The sequence below is a fragment of the Mastigoproctus giganteus genome, chromosome 6 (genome assembly GCF_048544385.1).
Source record: "Mastigoproctus giganteus isolate SK-2022 chromosome 6, ASM4854438v1, whole genome shotgun sequence".
NCBI lineage: Eukaryota > Metazoa > Arthropoda > Arachnida > Uropygi > Thelyphonidae > Mastigoproctus > Mastigoproctus giganteus.
In genome coordinates this window covers 147,491,986-147,518,693 of record NC_143580.1, presented here as the reverse complement: position 1 = coordinate 147,518,693, position 26,708 = coordinate 147,491,986, and the positions used below count along the sequence as shown (strand labels likewise).

The 26,708-nt window shown below is 35.7% G+C and overlaps 1 protein-coding gene across 1 annotated transcript in view; it reads right to left on the bottom strand.

The window, feature by feature from the left end:
- LOC150084646 (transcriptional adapter 2-beta-like) overlaps positions 1-26,708 on the bottom strand; it is a 356,600-nt gene that overhangs the window by 289,557 nt on the left and 40,335 nt on the right. Inside the window, exon 5 of the mRNA XM_090376312.1 lies at positions 10,326-10,366. Within this exon, the coding sequence (XP_090232438.1) occupies positions 10,326-10,366 (41 nt within the window). The remainder of the gene's footprint in view (positions 1-10,325; positions 10,367-26,708) is intronic.

The window sequence follows — 26,708 nt, the reverse complement described above, 5'->3', positions numbered from 1 at the left end:
AAGTAATTCATTATGTTGGGGGAAACCGTTTTTGTTCCTAATTGATGTAGCACTTTCGAATTTCGCAAAGTGGATTATTTGAACATACATTAGAAGGTCGGTAAAAGAGTTGATAATTGATGGGCAGCATTCCGACAAACAAATTTTCTGTTTATATTACGTGATGACCACAGGTCAGAGATCCCGAAATAGAGAGAGAGAGAGAGGGAGAGAGAGAGAGAGAGAGAGAGAGAGAGAGAATACAAGAAATCGCACTGCATTTAGCAGTCACCGACTCATCTGCCAAAAACCACAGTAAAATAATAAAAGTGATGGGGAGTCAGTCTATTTGTCAGCGGAGTTTATCTGTTTTTTGCAGTTCAGACAGCATTATGACCGTGGATAGTGAATTTATTCGGCTTCTGTACTAAAACAGAATTTCTCCCTTTGCGATGCATCACAGCGTAACAAGCAAATATCTTCTAACGATACTTTTTGAGCAGCCGTTAGTTGTAATCTGTTAGCTTTGTATTGTTACAAATATTGCAGTTCACAAATATGAACAATACACATTTCAAGAAAGAAAGAAATTCATAGCGGACGATTTTGTTTTTCTTTCTTTTGATGCACCAGTTTCGAAGTTTATAACGCAGCTATAAATAGAAATATTTTCTCGAAATTTGGTTAGAAGATCAAACCCAGGAAACTGCTGTTCTGATAGTGTTTACTAAAAACAATTACAATAAAGCAAACTTTTTTTTTTTTTTATCAAATGCGCATTGCAGTGTTATCAGTTTTACACCAGTTTTTCCCGTTTCCAACAGATGAATTTCCTTGATCTTCTGTTCGTAGGAGCAATGCATGTTGAAGAAAGGAAATACAATCTGTTCACCTTCCATAAACTGTTATTGATACTGTATGGCTTTATTGCCTCTTATGTCAAAAACAGTAGCTCCTGTTCGTCTTTTGTTTATTTACACTTCTCCCTTACCGTCTCGACGTAGCCGTACGATGTAGCTGTTTATATACTTCCCACGCTTCGCTCGTATTCACGCGGAGTTGTTTATGAGAACTGCTCCTCTCCGTAAAAAGAAATTCGCGCGCTTTACACCAAGAAACGAATCAAGTGTCGGGTTTCATAAGCTCTAGGCTGGTTAGGGCGGGGGTAAAAAAATTAATTGAAAAAGGCCTAAAAAATTGCATACTTGATGTCACATTTTTGTCATTTGCGTGAAATTCAATAGAAGGTTTTGAAAATTTAAGTGGGAAAATTCAAGAAAAAAGTTCTGGCTCCAACTATAGCGAGTTTCAGCTCTGTAATTAGTGTAAAAATTATAGAATTTATGAATTGTAATTTGATCTGGGTAAATATTTACCGCAGAGGACCGTTTGCGGGTTAATTAATGTAGAATAGATGTGCGGAAATTTGCCTTTAGCCAGCGGGGGTGGTTAATTACTGGAACAAACTTCCATCTGTCGTTGTGGAAATTGATAGGCTGAATAAATTTAAGGAGGAACTGGACAGGCATTTGGAGGGAATGGTGTGATTTATTTTATTTTATTATTTTTTTTTTTTGGCTGATGCTGCATAAGCTCATACATTTGCTTTCTTGCATCACATGCCACTACTACTACTACTACTACAAGTAATTATAGACCTGTGAGTTTAACTTCTGTTCCCGGAAAATTAATGGAGGCACTGGTTAAAGAAGCACTGCAGGATCATCTAGACAAGACTTCAGTTATAGCTCAGACACAGCATGGTTTTGTTAAGGGGAAGTCTTGCCTGACCAATTTGATTGGATACTATGATGCAGTCACAAAAGAACTGGATGCAGGGAATAACTTTGATATTATATACTTGGATCTTAGAAAGGCTTTTGTACTGTTGCACATGGAAGACTGCTGCACAGATTGGAGCAGTGTGACATTGGAGGCAAATTGCTGCTATGGATAAAGGGGTGGTTGAGGGGGAGAAGACAGAGAGTGGTAATCAATGGACACTGCTCATCGTGGACTAATGTTATTAGTGGAGTCCCTCAGGGTTCAGTATTGGGTCCTTTATTGTTTTCTGTATTTATAAATGATATTGATGATGGTATATCAAGCTTAATGTCCAAGTTTGCAGACGATACGAAGGTTGGCAGGGTTGTCAAGGACACTACTGACACTATGCTGCTGCAACAGGATCTGGAAAGGTTGAGCAGATGGGCTGAGAGGTGGCAAATGAAGTTTAACATTGACAAATGTAAAGTACTACATATGGGAAACAGCAACCCCAGAGCAACGTATGAACTCTGTGGTACTACACTGACAGTGGTAGAGAATGAAAGGGACCTGGGGGTGGTTGTGCAGGCAGATATGAAGTTCTCCGAGCAGTGCAGACGGGCTGCAAGAGTAGCTCATGGTGTATTGTCAATGATATATAGGAATTTTTCTAGCAGGGATAAGGAGGTGATTATTCCCTTGTATAAGGCAATGGTCAGGCCACACCTAGAGTACTGTATACAGGCCTGGAGACCTCATTTCAAGAAGGATGTAGAGCTGCTGGAACGAGTACAGAGAAGGGCAACAAGATTAGTGAATGGAACAAAGGGGTGCTCTTACGAAGAAAGGCTTAAGTTTTGCGAATTACAGTGTCTGGAGACTAGGCAGCAGTGAGGTGATCTAATAGAGGTGTACAAAGCCTTGAATGGTTTGAGCATGCTCAATGCTGATGGGATTCTTCCTCTTGCTCAGAATAATCACCTGAGAGGGCATAATAAATTCAAATTGAGGAAAGACAGATGTAGGATAGATGTGCGGAAATTTGCCTTTAGCCAGCGGGTGGTTGGTAGGTGGAACAGACTTCCATCCCTTGTCGTGGAAGTCGATAGCCTAAATAAGTTTAAGGCTCGGCTGGACAGGTATTTCGAATGAACAGAGGGGTGAAGTGGAAGTGGTTATTTTTTATTTATTTATTTTACTTTAATTTTTTTGGCTAATGCTGCATAAGCTTGCTTTCTTGCATCAAATGCCTCTACTAATGCTAATGCTACTATTTAACATCACAATATCAACATACAATAATCATATCTAATTTTTCTCCCACACTGAACTTTGTCAGTAATTTAACTGTCTTAACCTAAAGCCATTTGCAAATGTTTCCTTCAATCCTCACTTGCCATTGTTTATAGACTTTCCCCCCCCCCACTTAGAGGATTAATTACCTTTGATGCCATGTTTATTTTACAAAAATTGAGAGCAGATTTCTAGGTACTCAGTCATGTTTTTTAAAGATCAACAAATCCTGAATCCAAGTTTGGTTTTCACTACACATTTCCATGACCTTCCTGCAATTTATATCATTGCAATTATTTGATTTTGGTATCCCCTTTGGCTTTAAAACTTTACACTTCTCCATAGTTACATTCAACAATACTTTTAACCCCCTTATCTAATATATTTGCATAAGTTTTACCTGGTATACCTAAGGATGAAATTCCTCCGTAACTGATATATTCAGCTTTATATATATTATTATTATTATTATTATTATACATTACTTTTCACTATAATAATATATATTATCTATTTTTATAGTTTTCTGCAACTTGTCCTTCAAACAGGAACCTCGGGATAACACAATGTAACAACACTACCTGTCCTCCACATTTCAGCAATTTTAGGTCTAAGTTCTTCTACACCTGCTGTCTTTTCATACTTGATATTTTAAAATTTCCTTTTCTGCCTTAACAATAAAGATTTTTGTCCATGTTCTCAGAATTTTAATTAAATACCAGAAACGTTTTTCTGTCTTCTTGGTACTTGTTTTTCATGTCAATTCCAGAATCTTCCTGAGATTTTCTTAAAGCTTTTTTCACACATAGCTTAGCCCTCTTATGCTTTTCTTTATATTCTAATAAGACAGGCTGTAACAAATTTGCTCATGATCTAGGTGTTGTCAGAAACAGGAAAAAAAGCCTTCTAATAAAGGCATTCCACACAGAACTTTCCTAAAGTCACATAATAAGCAAATATACTTATTCTTGCTTTGTTTGTTAGCATTAAATCCATATAATGCTGACTACACAAAACTGTGTGCTGCTGACATCATTCAAACTTACATTATGATACTATTGGATGGACTTGTTGACAATTAAACTGTGTGATGTATATCTCATAAAAATAATTTTATGAGATAATTATTTGATGCCAGGAATCCTCCCCTTACTTACTGTCAAATTTAAAAACTGCATCTGACAGATCAACTTCTAGTGGGTGAAGAGTGTAAATTTCAGATCAATGGTACATTGAGCAGTATCATAATCCCCATAAATTGTCTCCCTATGCAGCAAAAATGGCAACTCCACTCTTCTAGATTTTATCTACAGTAGCCCAGGGATACCCCACATTTACAAATTAACACACCAATATTTCAATTATGCTAGTGGATGCAGGGTGTCATTCCTGACCTACTGAAAAAACTCTGAAGACCAGTGTCCTATTTGTAGCTGCCAATTTTGTTTAATTACACTGGTCAACAAGTAAAATGTAACGAAAACAAAAATACCCAATCTTAACTAATTTCATGCTGCTGAACACACAAATCACATTAAAATTTGTTGATTGGCTCTTGTTTTCAAATTACAGTTAGGTCTCATATTAGAGAGTTACTCTACATTATCAACTACGGCTCTTGGCAAAATGCATGGCAACACCACAGTTTCAGTACCATCATGCTCTTATCATGTGATCAGTAACTGTCACCTTGCTCTGCATCACTCGATAAGGTGTTGTTGCCTCAAATGCGTCTTCAACTCTGTTGCAGTAATCCTCGAATATGGCTAGGTACTTGGTGATTTCTTCTCAGTTAACAGTTGTTCTCTGTGAGATTCCTACTCCACATATGTTAACAGAAGTCATCCAGACTGTCTGGATGATTTCTGTTAACATATGTGGAGAAGTCACATTAGCTTCAAGAAAGCATCCCATAACTCGAGCCATAAAAAAGGCCTACTTCTTGTACTTTGGGTGTAAAGTACAAGAAGTGACCAGGGCAAGAACTGGCCTCCATACATATGCTACATACACTACCTGTTATTCAAAACTCAACGTGTGGGTGAATCGAAAGGGACATTTTATGCTTTTACCAATGCCCATGACATGGAGGAGGCCAAAAAATCACTTCAGACTGTTACTTCTGTATGGTGTCTCTTATTAGAAAAGGTATAACAATGAAGAAAAGTGACAGTGATGTACCCAAATATACCATCTGCAATTCATCCTATGCCTCACGGTGAAGTACTCCCTATTTCTGAACCACCCGACTGTTTTTCTGTACACTGATGAAGATGAAGACACTGATGAACATTAACTTTTGATATATACATGAAGAAGTACAGCAGCTGTCTATGTCAAGGGATCCACCATTTTGCCCAAACCTTTATCCTTCTGAACCACATAAATTCACAGAAAGTGAGCTTAATGACCTCATCAGGGATCTCAAACTGCCGAAGAATAAGACAGAGCTTTTGGCCTCAAGGCTACAACAGTGGAATCTTCTAAATCATTCTGTGAAATTGAAAACATTTCGTACTAAAAATAAAGACTATGATAAATTCTATCAAACAGAAGGTGAACTCACTGTTTGTAAGGATATTGATGGTCTAATGGCAACAATGAACATGAGGTCCCGTGTTTGATACAGGTATGTTTGTAGCTACATCTTACCGCCATATTAATAAAAAATACCTTGCATAAATATAAAAAACTACTTTTTTTCAAAAACAAGAGCCAATCTGCCATTTTAAGCGCTATTTCTGTGTTTAGCACACCAAAATCTATACAATAAACTTACTTTCATGCCCATAACAATATATGACCCAAAATTTTTTGTTCAGTGTTGTACACTGGACAAAAAAAAGAACCTACCAACAATAGAAAATTTATAAGCAGTGTCTGCTTGACAGCATACTTGTTCTAAATAGATCATTATTAGAATTAGTGAGAATAAACTTTTTGAGAAGAACATTTACTAGAATTTTTACAAATTCTAGTAAATGTTCTTCACAAAAAATTTCAGACATTCATTTATTTTAGTTCATTTATTTTATCAATGAACCAGTGAATAATATCATAGTGGTGTGACTGTTAATATATTAACATCACTAATATTACCTGACTATCCAATTCTAATATGGAAGGAAGAAGCAATGTGAAATGGCATACATCAGAAATTCCTATAAGAGATTACACATTAGAATTAAACATCCTTGTGAAAAATTACAAGAATATTAAATACAGAATGGCTCAAAAGTCTGAACTGGCTTTACACATGATTCAGTGTGGTAAATACTGGGAATTTGAATTAATAATAGTACTATCCATATATCAAGTACCACAGTAGAATATTTAAGGAGGCATACTATTATTAAATGCTTTCAACCCAAGGCCATCGGTGTAAAACATTGAATAAATTCTTAATAAGATTACTAACACCTCTTCAAGGATAAGGTACTGGCCTAGTATTAAACTAAAGCAGAAAACAAGTAACCAACATATAGATAACAAAGATGTCTACCAATCAGATAGATAATTACACAAATCAACAATAACACTGCTCTATAAATGAACAAATCAATCTACATAACCAAAAAAGACTAGCAAATTACCAGAGATGGAAAAAAATTTAAGAATCTCCTCAGCAAGAACCACTTCAGTCCAGATAAAATCTCAGATTGTACTCATACAACTTCAGTTCAAGGAACAGGACAGGACAGTCTCACGATGTGGCCAAATAATTCATGATAGAAAGAAACAGAGAAAAATCAATCTCTGGAGGGCAACAGGTAACATTTAACTAAAGCTTGCTTTTTTTTTTTTTTTTTTTTTTTAATTATTCAACAGTTTAGTTAAAACATGTTTTTCTTGCAGAAAGCATTTCACATATTATAAGTACTCAATTTGTTCTACTTAAAATTAGCAAGTTTGAACTTTTCCTCCCTGAGTGCAGTACCTTTGAGACATGATGGGGGCATAATCTTGTCCCCAAAGTTTAGCTTCTGGATCCACCAGTGGCATAACATTCTCATTCAGTTCAGTGTGATCCATTAGGTGAGTGCACATATTTATATCCACTTTCATTTGGAACTTCTTTTACATCATACATGCAAAAAGTACTGCACAAAGAATACTCAGGTAGGGAACAGAATCTTAAATAACTGAAATATATCACTAAGTTAAACAGTGAAGAATAAGAAAACTTCACAGTAAATACAGGCGAAGAGCATGTGATATATGAAAATAATTTTGTATTTTTTTTTTTTAAATTTGTAAAAATATCATTATTTATATATTGTTATAGTAATGGCATTAATTACACTGGCCAACAAAAAAAATTTTTTTTTTTTTTTTGCAACCAAGCAAAAGTTGCAGATTTTAAAGGAAGTTGATCTACTGATTCCAAAAATACCAAAATTATGTCTCTATCACATCTCCATTGAAAAATATACTGAAACTTTAGTAACTTAATGGACAACCAGTTTCAGATATCATACAATAATATGCTATCTTAAAAATAAGTCATTCAGTTTTAAAATACTTTAACCAAACATATAATGCATGCATACATTCTATTTCCTTAGAAATGTTTACTACTCAGAGTTTTACTTCCATTTTGCTGTCCCTCTTAAGAAACCAGCAGTAATCTCTCATCATGGCAGTATCTCAGAAACTTGGTACTGTTTTTCCATTGTGGAAATGTACTGATGAAAGCATTGCTCATCACTTAAATCTCCCAAACAAATTGGGAAAAATACAGATGGAAATGAAGAAAGTGAATTTTCAAAGACATCTGGCAACCTATATCTTTATAACATTGCAATAAAGTTGACACCAGAGATTCATAATTACCTTCTTTCCTTCTTCCAAGAAATCCATGCACAACTGCTTTAAATGACTGCCAAGCTGCTAGTCTAGTATCCTGTAACTTTGTTTCAAATGCATCTTTAAGGAGTCCCTTAAATGCATTCCTTAAGTAGCAGAATCCATTTTCTGCTTTATCCAGAGTCTTAACAAAATTCTTAATTAATCAAGCTTCATACGCAATGATGGAAACAACCTTTTTTTGGTTCTGCCAGTGGAACATATTTTATATTTCTCTCTCTTTTCCCACTACTTCCACACAATATAATATTTTACTGTTACATGACTGTCCAACAAATATAGAAAACAATAGTATTTTATGAAATCACCCTGTAGACTAGAGAAATCCAGTTACCTTAAAATCACCACAGACATTTCAAGCAGTCATGGTACTTTATTGCACTCAGCATCTGGACATACTTTCATGTGTTTATTTCAAGCCACTGATGGGAATGCAATTCCACTGTGCAGAAAAACTGCTTTTAAACTTAATTTTAAGGCATCAATAAATCTCAAGTTTGAATAGCAAAGCTTAATAAATGGTACTCACCTTAGATAATCTGCAGTTGTTACATGAGGTAGGATGGATGAATAATTTTGGGATTTAAGAGGTTTTATATAATTTAGAGTTTAAATGAGTTAATTAGTAAGGATACGAAATTAAAAATTAAAAACGGAATTAAAATATGCTCAAGAAAGTAGAAGTGCACAACTCCGTCCCTGGTTGTCATTGAAGAATTAATTGATTAAAAACTCTAAAATATATGAAACCAGTGAAACCAATATTTTAGAGTTTTTAATCAATTAATTCTTCAATGACAACCAGGGACGGAGTTGTGCACTTCTACTTTCTTGAGCATATTTTAATTCCGTATCCTTACTAATTAACTCATTTAAACTCTAAATTATTCAAAACCGCTTAAACCCCAAAATTATTCATCCATCCTACCTCATGTAACAACTGCAGATTATCTAAGGTGAGTACCGTTTATTAAGCTTTGCTATTCAAACTTGAGTCCAATCATATCGGTACTTTAAGAAATTCTATAACTTATCTAATTGGCATCAATAAATATATGCCATTGATTAGGATCAGGATCATGTTCAATGCTCAGTTTGTTCAGAAGATCACTAATATCTTTACAGCAACCCATACCAACTTCCATAATAAAATATTTCAAAAACATTTTGCTGTTTTAGATATACTGAAATTTTAGTTCCTACTTCAAGGTTTTTCACTGTTGTAAACTTCAAGATTTTCCACTGTTGTAAACTAGAACCAAGGAATTCAGCTTGCTCTTTAGATAAGTTTAAATCATGAATTAAGTCACTCAACTCTTCTTGCTTAATTAAATGTGGCACATTACAATTTTTTGGTTGGTAGGTAGATAGTCCAAACCTGTTGAAGTGAATGGTTCAGCAAAGTGTGCAACATAAGAATCCTCATTATATTCATCACTGCTTCCTTCATCCCATGATTTTAGGGAATCTGGTATTGGCAGATCTTCATTATGTGGAATATGCCTTGTTGCAGATGTTAGGATATTCGATGCTGTGCAGTATGCCTTTTGCTGTTCTCTCCACAGCAAAAAAGCATACTTTTAATTTTCTCAGTTGTGTACATCCTCAGATTTGTGGTGCAGGTAATACAGCACATACGTCAAGCAAAAGTTTTGTTCTGATCATCAATCTTGCAACCAAAATACAAAGAATATGTACATTTAGTAATACTGTAAATTTTCTTCCTCACAGTTTTTGTTGTAAACCATCCACAAAGGTTGCAAAAATTATCAGGTAATTCAGACACTTCCTTTGCTTCTGCTTAAACATTTTAACAATACAGATGCTAAGCACAAAACACAGAAGAAACAACAAATACACAGATAAATTGTATACATACTCCTCCACCATTACTCTGTCTTTCCATTAATGAAAGAGAGAGAGAGAGAGAGAGAGAGAGAGAGAGAGAGAGAGAGAGAGAGATGGGAGGCAGACAGACAAGGTTGAACATGCTAATCCTCACCAACATTACTGTCCTCCGTGAGCACGTGAAAACATTATTATCTGCAGGTAATACAACAAATCAGTGTCACATCTACTTCCCTAAGATTTATGTATGTATCATGGGAAAACACAACTGTAGAAATTCAATTAGAGGAGATTAGATTAGAAATTAGAAACTGTGATGTGATATGCAATTTTAAGAATTATTTTTGAAATTTATACATAAAAACTGACTGCAAACAGTTGACATATTACTGGAGATAAAAATCATGTTGGCCAGTATTATTAATGACAATAATTATCATTAATAATTAATATTTTATGAGGAAAACATGAAAACCTTTGTTGGCATAATAAATAAATGTACATTTAAGATTGTACATTATGTGAGATTAAAGTTCAGAAAAATCTGGAATAAACCTGAAAAACTGATTTACCTTCAGGTGATCTGCCACCTATCCATTCTGTTACATCATCCCTTATGAAAAAAATAAATAAATAACATTATTACACTAAATTATTTAAAATATGAAAACTTAAAAGTGGGTCAGAAATTCAAGACAGGGAACAAACATAAGACTTCTTAATTAAATAATGTATAATTTAATTTAATAACTAATTATAATCATCTTTACAATTTGCACTTCACTGAAATATTAGCTTAATAATAATAAACAAATGTTTCAGCAGAGAAAATGCACTCTGGCATCAGAGTAATGAAAGAACAGAAAGAAAACATTAAAGACTAGCAAAAGGGCAAAGAGCACTTGATGTAAAGTTGCCTAAATACAAATGTCAGAAATACAAAACTCTCTCCCCCTCTCATTATCTTTTTACAAGGTAGTGAGGGGTGTTGTTGTTTGTTATTTGGTTTTTAGGAGCATTAGCAACTAAGGCCATATTACTCCGGAGATATGCGGTGGTCATTCCCTGACCTTTCCGCATCCTTCGTATTTGGTGGTCACGGGCTCGAACCCCGGTCTAATCAAGAAGCGTGTGCTACGCACTGCTGCTCCTGCCCGCCTGGCTATGGAAGCAGCGCCAGTGAGGGGTGGGGGAGAGCAATATAGACTGTTCAAATTAAAGGTCTGCCTGAAAAATAATGCTATTTCTGCAAACAGTTTCTGGAAGCTTGTGAAACTTTCTTCCAAAATTAAACTATTTAGCAAGGTTATACTTTGACACACACACACACACGTGTGTACGGTTGGCCGGGGTCTGCCTCGATTTTCAAACTATGGAGGGTTCTTGCACTATAACTTATCTAATTATGGTATATATATATATATATATATATATATTTATAATTATTGATAAAAAAGTAAAGAGAGAAAGTTAAAACGACAATAACTGTAACTAATATGTAAATAATATTTGAGTCAATGCAGTTGCAAGCAATCATGCAATACACCCATAATGTCTATAATATTAAGGGTAATATAAAGAACCATTAGAATAAGCAAATCAATCCAATAATAATACCATCAGGGACCTAAGAAAACGCAAAAAAAAAAAAATTATTATTGCTTTTTACCGACAATCTAGATGACTTCAACTGGGGCCAACCACCCAGAATGAAGGCAAAAAACGACAAGAGGTTCTCTGTTTCTGTGATGATCAATATATGCTAAGTAATTTAAATCTAAACCAAATATAAACCAGTATAGGCCGAATGTAAATCGAATATAAATAAATCAAAAGATGATAATAAAAGTTAAGAAAATTTAGAAATATTAGAATCAAAGGTAAGAAATATAAGTAAAATATAAAAGTAAGCATATATTAATCATCGTTGACCCGACAGAGAACGTAATTTAATGATTAAAATAAGATTAAATATATAATACATACTACATATTGACCGTATCTAGGACATAATGTAATAGTCGTCAAAATAATATGTCGTGCCCCCTATGTGATGGATACAGTAAAAATAAATAAATAATTAAATTAACGCATAGAGAAACATGCAGATAGTAAGAAGAAAAACTAAAGGAGTAGGAATAATAGAACCTGCTCAGGTTCTATTATTCCTACTCCTTTAGTAGATGATGAGAAAAATTTTACGTTTAAGAGACTTTTGGAAATCTTACAATATTTACCACGCCATCTTAAACATTAATAAGGCCTGGGTGGAAATTACTAACAGTTCAATGAATTCAGCGAGCACAGTTGCAAGTGCTGCACAAGCATGGGGGAAATTCCGACTTACGTAGCATTCCGCGGAACGCAACCCTTACGTAAGTCGGGGAGTTCCTGTACGTTTGATTAACAGTCTGATTTGGTGGAACGTATTCAGCCATAATAATTCTTTAATATTGAAGAAAACAAGAAGCACTGTTTTTTATTGTTGATTTTGACATTCTCGCTTTTTTTTGGTTCGGGGTTTTGTTTTGTCTTCCATTGCATTGACTGTCTTTTAGTTTCTGGGTCATACTGAAACAGTCAACTTTCATCACAAGTAATTACAGTACTCAGAAAGCCTGGACCTTCACAATTTTTTTTTTTAAAACATCTTCAGAAACTTGGAGTATTCTCATTCTTTGATCTTCATTCAAAATTTCTGGCACCATCTTGGCACACACTTTTCTATGCCTAAATTTTCAGCTAAAATTTGTCTAACTGTTTGTGCATATTGAGTTCTGATGAAACCATTCTAATGCTTAAATGATGATCACTTCTAATTAATGTCCTTACCTGGTACACATTTTCATCAGTTTCCACAGATAATGGACAGCCTGGTTGTTCATTGTCTTCCACATTCTATTTTCCTTCAAAAAATCTTTTATGCCATTCAAACATGTGAGCTCTTGACATAGTACCTTCCCCATAAACTTTGTGTAACAACTCATAACTTTCACTTGGTGTTTTCTTTAGTTTTGTTAAAAATATGAGGTTGACTCATTATTCGATTCTCCTGTCTGTCATTTTTTCGGCAAACTGCAAAAAACAAGGTAATGAAAACCTGCCTTAATGCAAAGCGAATGAATGTGTTGGAATGTAACTTGGCAGAAAAATAACAAAAAGTTCAATATCAACTGTTGTGCCTTTGTTTCACAGGTGGCACTTGGTGTGTAGAGGCTGCACGTGCAGTCTTGTTATTTAATAGCCACACCTCGTAAACTGGAACAAACTGGGTTTTATGGATAAGATCCTACTTCTATATTGGATTGCAAACTGTCTAAAAGACAAAGCAGAGGTGGTAGTTGTGTGTGTGTGTGCACGAGTGTGCATGAACACGCATATATGTGTGCTAGCATGTGTTGTGGGGATTTAATAGCACAGAAACACAATGCAATGCTGTGCTTATTTATATAATTTATGATAGTTAGATCTATAAATATTCAGTCTAGCACACCAATTCAGAAGTGAGAAAAAAATGCATTTCTTATTTTCTGAAATTTCTTATTTCAGAAAACAGCAATTCTGTAAGATTTTCCTCACTATCAATAACATGTTGGATTGTCATCTCCTCCACAGGTTAGCTAATGACAGCAAGTTTCAGTTTCTGTCATGTTGATAGTGGCGGCAGTTAGCGTGTGTTAACTGCCAAGAGCGTGTTTCAGTCGGCTAGGAGGGAACTGAAATAATATGGTTGGACACAGAGTTCTCCAAGCAGTGCTGACAGGTGGCAAAGAAGATCATGGTATCCTATTAATGAGCAAACATTTGTTTATAGAGTTGGGTGGTTGCAATCCCACTGTAAATGGCAATTTTTAAGACTCCACTTGGAATACTGTATCCAAGTATAGAGACTGTGCTTGAAAAAGAATATCAATCTTCTTGAGAAAGTTCAAAGACTGACAATCCACTTAGTGTGATCTGCAAAAGGGTATCCATATGAGGAAAAAAACTTTGAATATTAAAGGCTATACAACTGGGGAATCAGGCACCATAGATGGGACCTGATTAGGGTCTATAAGGCTCTGAAAGGGGGGGGGATATAATAAAATGAATGAAGGCAAAATTTTCACTGCTATAAATGATTCCAGAGATACTCAATGTTCCAAAAATTATGGCATGTAGAACACACGCATGTGCACGCTCGCTCTCTCTCTCTCTCTCTCTCTCTCTCTCTCTCTCTCTCTCTCTCTAATATAGGTAGGAGCAAATGTATTAAATCGAGGTTTTACTATACTGCCTTGTGAAATCATTATTTGCATGTGCATGTATTTATGTGTGTGAGAGACAGAAGGGGATTAGCATTCACATTTGTAAAAAGACCAAAATGATTAATTAGAGCCACTTAGAAACCAGATTTGATATTACAAGATATTAAAATATAAACCTTTATTAAAACCTCTGTAATACAAATAAACTGACAATTTGAAACTGAAATGAATTCTGAAGTTTTATTTAATGTAGATAATCTGAATTCCATTCAATTCTTTTTGATAAGACTGAAACCCAAGCTCATATAAAAAAAAAAAAAAAAAAAAAATGAACTACACTTTCTCTGTAGATCTAATGCAACTATTTATTCAGAGAGCAAAAAAAAAAAAAAAAAGGAAACCAAAACCAATTGGTTTTGGTTTCCTTTTTTTTTGGACGCTAATCACATGTGTGCTTAGCACACATGTGATCTACCCAGACTGACTAACTGCTTTAGCTCTGGTCTGCTCCAACCAGAAGCTGTTGTTTGAAAAGTGAGGTTATATCCAATTTTTGTTCACATTAAATTACCATTTTCATGACAAATTTATCTTACCTTCAGAATCCCTCATGATTGAAAAATATATTGCAAATGATATCAATATGTGTGGGTTATCTGGGGATTTAATTATTGTAGTGCAAGTATTATTTATAAATTTAGTTATATCAATTAACAATATATAAAATTAAACACTATTATACCACATATAAGAACTACTGCAAGCTCCAACAAATAACGCTAAAGAGGTGATAACTTCATCTTGCAATCACACACAAAAAAACTACCTAATAAAATAAAATAAAACATCTAAAGTTAACAAACACAAGCCTACACTCACCCATGGAAACATTCAGCATGGAATCCTCCAACAGTATTACATAACTTCTGCCTGAAATCATGCAAGGAAATCCAACCCCACACCAACCTATTAGGCAATACAAACACCTATTTAGAAACAAAAACAACACAAAAGAAAGTTTAGTAGAACCACAGTCGCCATTTCATTAGGGTGGCACCAGCCACTCACTCAGGGAAACACAAGAGCAACAGGGAACTGTGGTGATATTACTGCACAATTACAACTTGAAATTAGTATTAGTATTAGCAGTGCCAAATAATGCAGAAAATCAAGCTTGTAAGCTTATATAGCAACAAGCAAAAAAAATTACTCTCAAAAATTACTACCAGAGAGTAGCAATCAGTTACTCTCTGGCTGAAAGCAAATTTTCACACATCTGTCCTGCAGCCATCCTTTTTCAATTTAAGTCTAAATCCCCTTATGCACACCACTCAAGAGAGAATAAGGATTCCATCAGCATTTATTTATTTAATCTATTTAAAGCCTAAAACACTTCAATCAGGTTTCCTCATTTGGTCCTTGAGGCAGTCATAGACATTTAGGTATGTCAAGCTGGGCTTGCTACCTGGGGAGTCTAAAACACTAATGGAACTGATATTTGGGTGACACACAAGTCAGGTGGACCTAATTTTGGCAAAGTCCAGTCGGACTGTGAAAATCAAATCCTCTGCTTGCACCTGCACGATGGTGGGACTCTTAGTAACCCTGGGTATAACCCCCATGTGAAAGAGCTGAAACATGGCACCTAGCATACTGGAGATGACCATCCGGGTGTGAACCAACATAAGCAGGAGTGAAGTTGTAGTGCCCACACCACACAGAGGAACACTGCCCCTCTGTGTTACCAGGCAACACCTAGGTAGTAGATGACTCTCAACCAGTGCAATACCATCACTTTGCTTATTGGAGGCATGAAGTAGTGGAATCCATGTTTAGTCTCCAGAGCAAAGCTCCTACAACCCCTCGTTTCTCCATCATGCTTTGATTTGATTTGATTTTTTTTGTGGCACAAAAACAGCAACTTCATCATGCAGTATGATTGTCCATCATAACCTCTAATGCAATTAGAGGTTATGATGGACATCATGGAGAGATCCAACCTTCCTTACATTTCAAGGATACAGCTCTAAAATGGTGTTCACAGGCCAGCCGCTAGACAGTCCACCAGACTGAACCTACAGGAATCTCTCTCTCTCTCTCTCTCTCTCTCTCTCTCTCTCTCTCTCTCTCTCTCTAGGAGGCTTCCAAATCAGCTAGCATATAATCTCGCTGCCTCTACTCTGCCAGATGGACTGGGGGGGGGAGTCCAAGTAGTGTATATACAGTGTGTACACAGTGAGCATTGTCGCACCAACATTATTTCAAGCAGCTGGGTACATTCTTGCCATGTGCATGCCATATCCAAGAATTTCATTACTTCATACAGCATGGCCCCCACCTTTTCTTACTAATGTATACATCACAAATTGTCAAACTAATAGAACAAACTTATCTGCGAAAAGATCTAAACCTTCTAAACACTTCCTCATCCACTTCTCAAATATAAGTGGTCTCAGTTCCAATCTTAATGTTGTCAATCTACACTTACAGTCTGTCAAACCCAACATACTTTTTCTGACTGAATCCCAATTATCGGATGATTCAACCACTGCTCATCTCTGTTGTCCGAATTATTCGCTGTACGATTCCTTTTTATTCAAAGGTGGTACTTGTGCATATGTCTGTTTTGATATTCCCCGTCAGAAATTAGTAATTTGGAATCTCCTCTTTTTGATCTTCTCTGGATTAAAATCTCTTCACCACATTCTGTCAAATTCATCTGTTGTCTCTGTCATTCTCCCAACTCCACTAATCACTTAGAACTTGCTCACTTTGAAACTGCACTTTTTTCATTGCAACTTTCCTAACAGTGAGATAATTTTCCTTGGAAATTTTAATGTTCATAATTCAAGATACCTTCGGTTTCCTAGTCACACAGACCCAGCTGGTTGAGATGCTGAGGTTTTTGCAATTACTAATGACTTTACACAGATTGTTCCTTTACTTACCAGAATACCATACAATTCTAACCATGCAGCCAACATGCATGATCTTTTTTTTCGCAAACAACCCTTATAAGTATATGATCGAGGTGAGTGATCAAGACACCTCAGATCACAACTTGGTGATGGTCGCCTCTCCAATGGAGCCTTTCTCTCATAGGCATTCTCAACCTTGCATTGTTTGGCATTACAAAAATGCAAGGTCGCCTCCGTAGCCAGGTGGGCAGGAGCAGCAGTGCATAGCACACACTTCTTGATTAGACCGGGGTTCGAACCCGTGACCACCAAATACGGAGGATGCGGAAAGGTCAGGGAATGACCACCGCATATCTCCAGAGCAACATGGCCTTAGTTGCTAACGCTCCTAAAAACTAAATAACAAAAAAAAAAAAATGCAAAATGATATGAGCTGCGAGATTTCTCTTCTTTTCCTTGGTTGAATTACTGTTTCAGACCTTCTGATGTCAATTTTTTTCTCAGATTGTGTCAGTGAAACTATTCTTGTAGGGATGGAATCCTTTATTCCATACTACACCTTAAAATCTCGTTGTTTATCTAAACCGTGGTTTTCCAATAAATGTGCTAAGGCTGTTCAAGATAAGAATGTTGCATATTGCAATTGGCTTGTATCCAAATCTCCAGGTTCATTTTCTGTCTATACCAAAGCTTGCAACAATTGTAAAGCAGTTATTTATCAGTCCAAACTAGACTTTGACAAGCTAAGAGTAGAAAACTTTCTTCTTGTCCAATATGTAGTTCAGCATTCTGGTTTCTTAACAAAGCTATTGGCTGCAACTTTTGTCCATCTCTATTCCCACTTCTGTCAAAACAGATGGTTCTATTGCCACTTCAGCCAAATATAAAGCTGACCTGCTAGCATCCTACTTTTCTTCTAACTCATGTATTGATGATTTTGGTAAACAACCTCCTACATTTCCAGTATGCTCCATTCAATGCTTCTTGTGGTCTTCCGTCAAAAGGATGTCAGAAGAATTTTGAACAATCTCAATGCTAAGGAAGCTCCAGGTCCTGATGGTAATTCACCACTGGTTCTCAAAACCTGTCCTCCTGACTTACTCCTCAGTGTTGCCTTTTTTCACATCCTTATTGAAAGGGTGTCTTCCCTTCTGCTGGAAATTTGTTCATATTCAGCCAGTTCCTACAAAAGGTGACAAATCTGTTCCATCCAATTACCGTATTTTCCCATGTATAAGACGCACCTTTTTTCGAAAAATTTGGGGTCTAAAAACTGGGTGTGTTATACAGTCATTGAAGATTTTTTTTACTTGCATTTCCCGCTTGTTGTCTTTGCACTCATTGTTTCACACTTGTTACCAGTATATTAAGGTTACGTTTTGCCACGTTCTGCCCAGAAATGGCTCAGAAAAGATTTTTGTACAGTGCTGAATTCAAGTTAAAAGTGATCCAGTTTGCAAAAGTGAATGGAAATCGTGCTGCCGAACATAAGTTTGGTCCTCCTCCAACTGAGAAAACAATCCGAGACTGGCTACGGGAAGAAGAAACACTACTGAAAACGCCACAGCAGAAGAAGGCCATTAGAAGAAAGTCAGCAAAATGGCCTAATTTAGAGAGGGAATTGAAGATATAGATTGAGGAGCAAAGGGCAATTGGAATTCCTGTGTCCACAAAGATGGTTCGGCATGAGGCAAGAAGAATTGCTGATGAAAAAGAAGTTACTGATTTCAAAGGAGGACACAATTGGTGCTTCAGGTTCATGAAATGGAATGGACTAAGCATGCGTACACGCACCAGACTTGCCCAAAAGATGCCTGAAAGCTATGAGCAGAAGGTCCTTGAATTTCATCGTTTTGTCATGCAATGTCGGAAGACACATCAGTTTGAGTTGGGACAGATTGCAAGTAACAGAACTGTTGTAAAGGGGTGAAAACTGTAACTGTGAAGACAAGTGGACATGAAAAGAGCCATTATACAGTAATTCCAGCTTGGTGTGCCGACGGAACCAAGCTGCCTCCTATGCTGATTTTCAAACGCAAAACAATGCCAAAAGAAGACATTCCTCGAGGAGTGATTGTCCACGTTCATGACAAGGATTGGATGGATCAGGATGGGATGAAGATCTGGTTTGAGAAAGTTTGGAGCAGGAGACCAGGTGGGCTCTTACGCAAACCTGCCCTATTGGTGCTTGATCAATTCGGGGCACACATAACAAAAAATACAAAGAAGATTGCTGCAGAGCAAAAAACAAAACTTGTCGTCATACCTTGACACCCCAGCTCCAACCACTTGATGTCAGCATTAACAAACCCTTCAAAGCTGACATGAGAGACGAATGGAACCAATGGATGAAGTCTTCTGGGGACAATTTGACACCAGCATTTGACAGCAGCAGGAAGAATGAAGAAACCAACTACAGGAGAAGTTTGTACCTGGGTGAAAAGATCCTGGGATAATATCAAGACTGAGATCGTTGTCAAGTCATTTAAGAAGTGTGGCATTTCAAATGCCATAGATGGAACTGAGGAGGAGGCAATATATGAAGACAGTGATTCGTCATCAGACACAGATGAGGACAAGCTAATGGATGGGAGTTTTGACAGTGATGAGTTGTATGAATTTTATGATGAATAAAACTTGAGTTCAATAACTTTATGAAATACATTTTTTTTCAAATTTCGGGCCCCAAAATTAAGGTGCATCTTATACATGGGAGCGTCTTATACATGGGGAAATACGGTATCATTCCATTGCATTTACTTCTACTGTTTCTACAGTAATAGAGAAATCAATTAACTGCCAACTCAAACTATCTAGACGCCTTCCACCTGATCGATGATCACCAGTAAGGATTCCATCAGTTTTGATCCACTGGTGACATTCTGGCTTATGTTACCCACCTATAGACAAATTCAATGGAATAGTTTGGTGAAATTCAAGCAGTTGCTTTTGACATTCCAAAGGCTTTTGATCATATTTGGCATAAATGTCTTCTAAATAAGTTTCCATCTTATGGTTTGCCAACTGTTTTTTGTAATTGGATATCCAGTTTTCTCTCTCAATGCTTACTGTAACAGTAAATGTGACATTTACTGTAACAGTAAATGGCTCTTTGTTTTCTAAATTCTCCACTAATGCTGCTGTTCCCCAAGGTTTGGTTATTTCTCCCACTCTTTTCCTCTTGTATATTACTGACCTTCTTCCATTGACCTGAAATTTTAGCCACAATTTTGCTGATGACAGCACATTGCATTCCACCTTCCGGTTTGAGAAACCTTGCCCTGCACAAACAATTTCAACACTTCTTGAATATCCACTACCAATTCCTTAAATGCTGATCTCCAGGTAATTCTTCAGTGAGGGTAAAGATAACAGTTGATTTCAATCCTTCTAAACTCAGTCCTGTCTTACATCTCGCATAAAGGATTCTTCGGCTCCTATGCTAACTCTGATTTCTAGGCAAGATCATATATCTATTGCCCGACTTCTAATCTCTCATGGCATAAGCACATCACAAATATTGCTTCCTCTGCATCTACAAAACTTTGTTTTCTCTTTCGCTCTCTGTATTAGTTTTCTTCTAAACAGCTCCTCACTCTGTACAAATCTCAAATCTGCCTTACTATGGAATATTGTTTTCACATCTGGGGCAGTGCCTCCAAAACCTCTCTAAGGCTTCTAGATTCCATTCAAAAGAGGGCAGTTAGGTTAATTAATAGCTCATCTCTAACAAAGTCTCTCCACTCTGTCTCATAGATGCTCTCTTTCTGCTGCATGCCTTTTCTATAGATACCCATGGGAATTGTTCTTCTGGATTGTCTTCTATAATTCTCGCTCTCACTTCCAAACCAGTCCAAACATGTGCCACAACCAATCAATATCCTTTTACTGTCTAACTTCAAACTCACAGAACCAACTTTTCTTCTTTTCATTTATTCCTTCAACTTCCATTTTCTGGAACAACCTCCCTTCATATGTATTTCCTGAAAATTACAATCTACAGAAATTCAAGTCTAATGTCAACAAGCTTCTTTTATCTTGTCAACCTTCAACTCATGCACAGTACTTGGTTCTCGTGCTTAGTTCTAATACCTCTCATGCTTGGGGTTTTCAAAAAAAAAAAAAAAGGGGGGCATTCCTAGAAGTGTTTCATGATACAAGTATGCTTTTGTTCTTGACTAATCTGGTTGCTTTTCTCTGCACCCATTCCAAAATGTCCACGTTAAAATGACGCTTCTAGATCTGCGTGTGGTACTAAAAATGTGACCTAATCACTTTCCTATACAATAGGATAATCATCTACTTGTCCCAACTGGCAAAATTAATGAAAATCATTGACAAAACCCACAATCTATTCTGGCAGCTTCTCTGCACTACTCAGAGAACTTCATGTCGGACTGTACAATTAGCCCTAGATCTTTCTTTCTCCACTGCCTTGAGTGCAATACCACTAATTTTGTATGTTATTATGGGATTACTTGCATTTTTCAATATTAATGCAGAAACTTGCATTTATCAATATTAAACCTCAATTATCACTTTTCAGCCCACTATCTAATTTTTCTAGGTCTTGTTGGAGTAGTATATTCTTTGATTCATCCCTGTTATTGCTATGCCTTCATCAACATTGTTAATAAATATTTAAAACTGTAAAGGGCCCAGTACTGAACCCTGAAGGACCCTGCTAATAAAATTAGTCCAAGAAGGGCAATGCCCATTTATAACCACCCCTATATCTATGGCAGTAACTTGTCCAACACTTTCTTGTAGAACAGTATCAACAGTTTTACTGAAATCGAGGTATATGATGTCAAAATCATTTTTGTATCCAGTTCCTTTGTTAATGCACTGTAATTTTTTTTTTTTTTTTTTTGTTAGTTGTTGGCGCATCGGCTTCTGTGGGCCATAATGCACCTCCCAAAGTTTTTTTGCATTTACTCTGATCCAAGCCCGAGGTAGGATTTGAACCCACGACCTTTGGGTTGCCAGACAGGCACTTTAATCACCTGGCTAGCCCGTTCGGCATGCACTGTAATTGCTAATCAGATTGGTCAGACAAGACCTAACCTTACCAAATCCATTTTGTGATTTCCACATAACTCTATTCTTGTCAAGATAATCCTGCAGCACTTCTCTAACCACTGAGTCCTTCATTTTCCTCTGAAACAGAGGTCAAGCTTACAGGTCTGTAATTACTCACTCTGCCTTTGGATTTCCCCCACCCCTTGTAAATAGGAAAGACACTTGTACATCACAAATCTATAGGCACTTCCCCTGGATCCAAGAGTGCTCTCATAATTATGGACAAAGGTTTACTTGCCGCTTTTGCAGCATATTAAAAAAAAAAAACAAAAAGACTGTATATTAAAAATAAAAAACAAAAAAATTTACTTTATAATAAAAATATTTCTGGTCCCAGCCAACTTATCTTATTATTAATACTCTAATAAGTCTTGTTTGAAAGAAATAGTCTTGGACAAAAATTCAGTAGAAAAAATTATTTTCAGAACCCACCTATGCCTAAACTTTCTTTTGTTGTAAATAAAAAAAAAAAAAAAAAGTTTTTGCAAAATTATGAAGGCCACCGTGCAACCCAAATTGTAAATACGGTTACATAAGTTACATAAATCTTTGAGAAAATGCATTACTCAACAGCAATCAATTTTCCAAATTTTTAAATTAATCATATACTTCTCCACACCAGTGCAGTGTTTCCATGTTTCACAAAAAAAAAACAAAAAAAAAGTTATTATGAATTTCAATACCAGTATGCTCAACAAAAAGAAAACATACGAAAAATAAACTAGGAGCAGTAATGAAGCAGGCTTCATTTTTTAAGATTTCAAGCTCTTCTGCTTATATTCACATAAGCAGTTTCCTCGATTAGCAAAAGAAATATTGAGAATTAGTAACTGAATTCAACTCGATGCAACGTGAGCCCATATATATATAATTGCTCCAAAGTTCAATTCCACATTACCGACAAACAGTTTAAGAATAAATAAATAACAAGTTAGTTAATGTACCCAGCGCATTACATTTCAGGTGCATTAGCAGATAGTCATAAGTCATGATTTATAACAAAATAAGTCCACCCACCGAAATGAAAATTTGTTACAAAGGTTCCTAAAATATTCTAAGTTAACTTGAATCTGAAATGGATTAGATATCTAAATTTATAGTAATATTTCTATAGTGGGAAACCAGGTAGGAAATGCTATGAAATTGGAATTGAACTTGCAACCATCCCCACTGCCAACAGAGAATATATGTGAAAATTCGGAATTTTTTGGCAAATCCACATTTTTCTTGTCAATTTCATGTGTAAACATACTTTCATTTATGCCAATTTTTGTGTGTTGGGGGGGGGGGGGAGGAAAGTGATAAGGGTTGTGAAATAATAACTGGACCCGAAATTTTCTCAAGAACACAGATTGAAAATTTGGCCTTGATCCGACTTTTCATTCTAGTGTAATACAACGAAATTATATGTTAATACCTTCATTTATGTGAATATTAATTTATATGAATTGATTTCTGTGGTTAGGGAGGGAAAGAGTGGGCAGGACAGGCTATGATTAATCTTAAAAGCTTTCCAGGGACCAATGAAACATACACTGAAAATGTGATATTGATTGAACTTTTTTTTATTAAGTAATGTCTAAACACCTGACAATAACATACCATTATAAGTCACATAATGTACACAATGCATTACATTTCAGGCACAATCTAGTTTTTCTTTTTTCTTTTCTGTGATTAACTGAAGTGAAAAGTAAATATAGTTACCTTCTTATTAATTAATTATAACTTTATAGAACATTTAATAAAACTCTAGTTTTTAAAAATGTTTTCTGAACTTAGCCATAAGTTAACAATATTGCATTAAATGTACATTTAATCTATGAATTTCTTTTTTCCATACAATTTGTATGGAAAAAATATATATATTACTGTAATTGCTAGATTTCTGTTTGTCTAATTTTAATGAAATTTGGGATGGTTCCACAAATCTTTCTATATAAACCAAACATAAAATTTCCTGAAAATCTGTCCACTGGGAGTAGAGTTATTACATGCGGACAGATGGACATAGTAAAAACAAAAAGTGTCTATATACACAAAGTGTGGCAATAAAGTTCCCAGACTGGTGCAATAAAAAGGGCACAAAGTGAAGGAGCTCAAAAATAGTTTTACTTTTATTCAAAGTAAAGAGGAGGAGGTCTGCTGATGCTAGATCAAGAGAGTAGGGTGGATGGTTGATCTCTACAATGCCATGTTTCATCAGAAATGTCTTCACGAGTGCAGAATGAAAGAAGAAATATCTTCAAGTGTGCAAAGAATGGATGGGGACATTGTCGTACAACAAGAACCAGCCATCTTTCTTTAAAAATTGTGGCCTCACCCAAGAAATGCACTTCAATAGTCTTTCAAGCACCTATTCGCAGAATGCAGCATTGACTCCCCCCCACCCTTTCAGGTACATATTACTTGTGAATCATACCCTGTTGTTGAAAAACATGATAAGCATTGTCTTGATCCTCTGTAAACAAAACTTTCTTGGCCTTGGTGATGATTTTGACGCCCACTGCATGCTCTATCACTTTGTCTCTGGGTCATAACAAAACACCCAACAGTCATCTTCAGTGACGATACCAGTCTGGGAAATTAGACTGTCATTACAAGTCTGGATAATGACACTTTGCATAATGACACTCCACTGCTTCTGCTCATCAATGAAACTGTGCAGCACAAATTTTTCAGGGAACTTCCTTTTTCCTAAATCTTCATGCAGAATTTGACAAATCATCCCCTTATTCATATCCAATTCATCAGCCATCATTCTGAGGGTTAAACAACAATCAACTGCACAATTTCCCAAATATTTGCAACTCTCTCCTTATTTTGAGAGGATGACAGAGAAGTGGACAGATGCCCACTTCTTGGGTCATTGCAAACATCATCATGTTCATCTTAAAACTGCTTATACCATTCAAACACACTGGAATGATATTTTCATCACCATAAACAGTTTTTTACATTTCATATGTTTCTGAGATTTTCCTAGTTTTAAGCAAAATTTGATATTCGTTCATAGCTCCATTACAAAATAGTGACATAGAATGTTAATGCTACTATGTAACTGTTTGTTACTTGCAATCTGTCAGTTTACTGGATGATCTCTGTACCACCATCTGTTGTAGGAAGTTTAAACTACAACATACCACTTCCATTTACTTTAAAAGTCATCAAACATGATGGCAACAGCACCAGTCCAGGAACTTTACTGCCAGACCTCATATATGCTAACGAGGTCTGGCAGTAAATTGCATTAATATATGAAAAGGAATAATAAGCTGACTTATATGAAATGGATCAAAGTTCTAAATTTACAGTAATATTTCTGTAGGAGAAATTGGGGAGGGAATGCTACAAAATCTGAATTGAACTTACAATCATACAATATTTCTTAATGAGTGCATGGTGGTATTTCTTATAATAAAATATATGTTCAACAATACTCTGAACATAACCTACTTTTATAGTATAAGTATTTCATCATTTTATTTATTTTCTTATTCATATTTTAAAGTCCGTATTTAAATAAAATAAAGCAGAAATTATTACATCTACATATTATAATAGTGCAGCAAAGCACAGAAAAATTTATTTAAACATGATTTTTTTTTAAATAATTTTCAACAATGTTCATTAGAACAAAATTTCAAAAAATAAAATGATTTGTACACACTGTGAATTTGTTGTAAAAGGATTTTACTGTAATTGTATAGAACCCACCAGCCTCGGGTGCCTTTTTTACTTTTATCTCCATCGATTTCTCTTTTACTTTCTTCTCAGTAATTACAGAATCATTTAGTTCCCAGTTCTAACAATTGTACACATCTGGTAATCTCACCTCTAAAAACTTTTTAGTGGGTGAATATTGATGCAAAATATTTATTTAGTTTGTCAGCCACCTGAACAGATTCATTAACAGTTATACCATTTATACTAGTGGTCTAATGTGGTTCATCCCTTTCCTTCTAGTGTTAATATAACCAAAGAATTCTTTGCTACTTTTCTTTGCATTCTTAGTCAAGGACTTCTTATAATCTACCATAGTTTGCCTAACCCCCCCGTATGACTTGAATACAGACTAGTTTGTACTTACTGTAGATTTCTGTGTCGCCAATTTATAACCATCCCATACATTTTTCTTTTCTGCCACTAGTCAGATCAGTTCATCTGACATCCATTTAGGTCTAAACACTGAACAATATCCCTTAGTTGATATTAAAAGTTTAGTAGTTTTTTTTATGGTTGCTTCCCATTTAGAATATGCAGTCGGTAACATCATCTGGTGGTTCCACTAAAGAAATTTTAAAAACAACCTAAAACCACTGCAAAAGCCCTTATGAAAACAAAATCCCTACCCTTTATACTTCACAGTAGTTATTTAAGTAGATTCCATAACGATATATTATGATCCCTGCCACCAAGTGATACCTTTATCTGGAGATTCTTAATGCATGAAAAATCACTTCTGACAATCAGATAATCAGAACAAGAATACTGCGTTTTGTTACCTCTTTAACATGCTACTGTACATGTTATCCAATAAATCCAGAAAATTTCTGCACAATCAAGTCACAAGTTCTGGTGAATATCAGTAAGTTAGTAGTAGTAGTAGTAGTGGCATGTGATGCAAGAAAACAAATGTATGAGCTTATGCAGCATCAGCCAAAAAAAAAAAAAAAAATCACACCATTCCCTCCAAATGCCTGTCCAG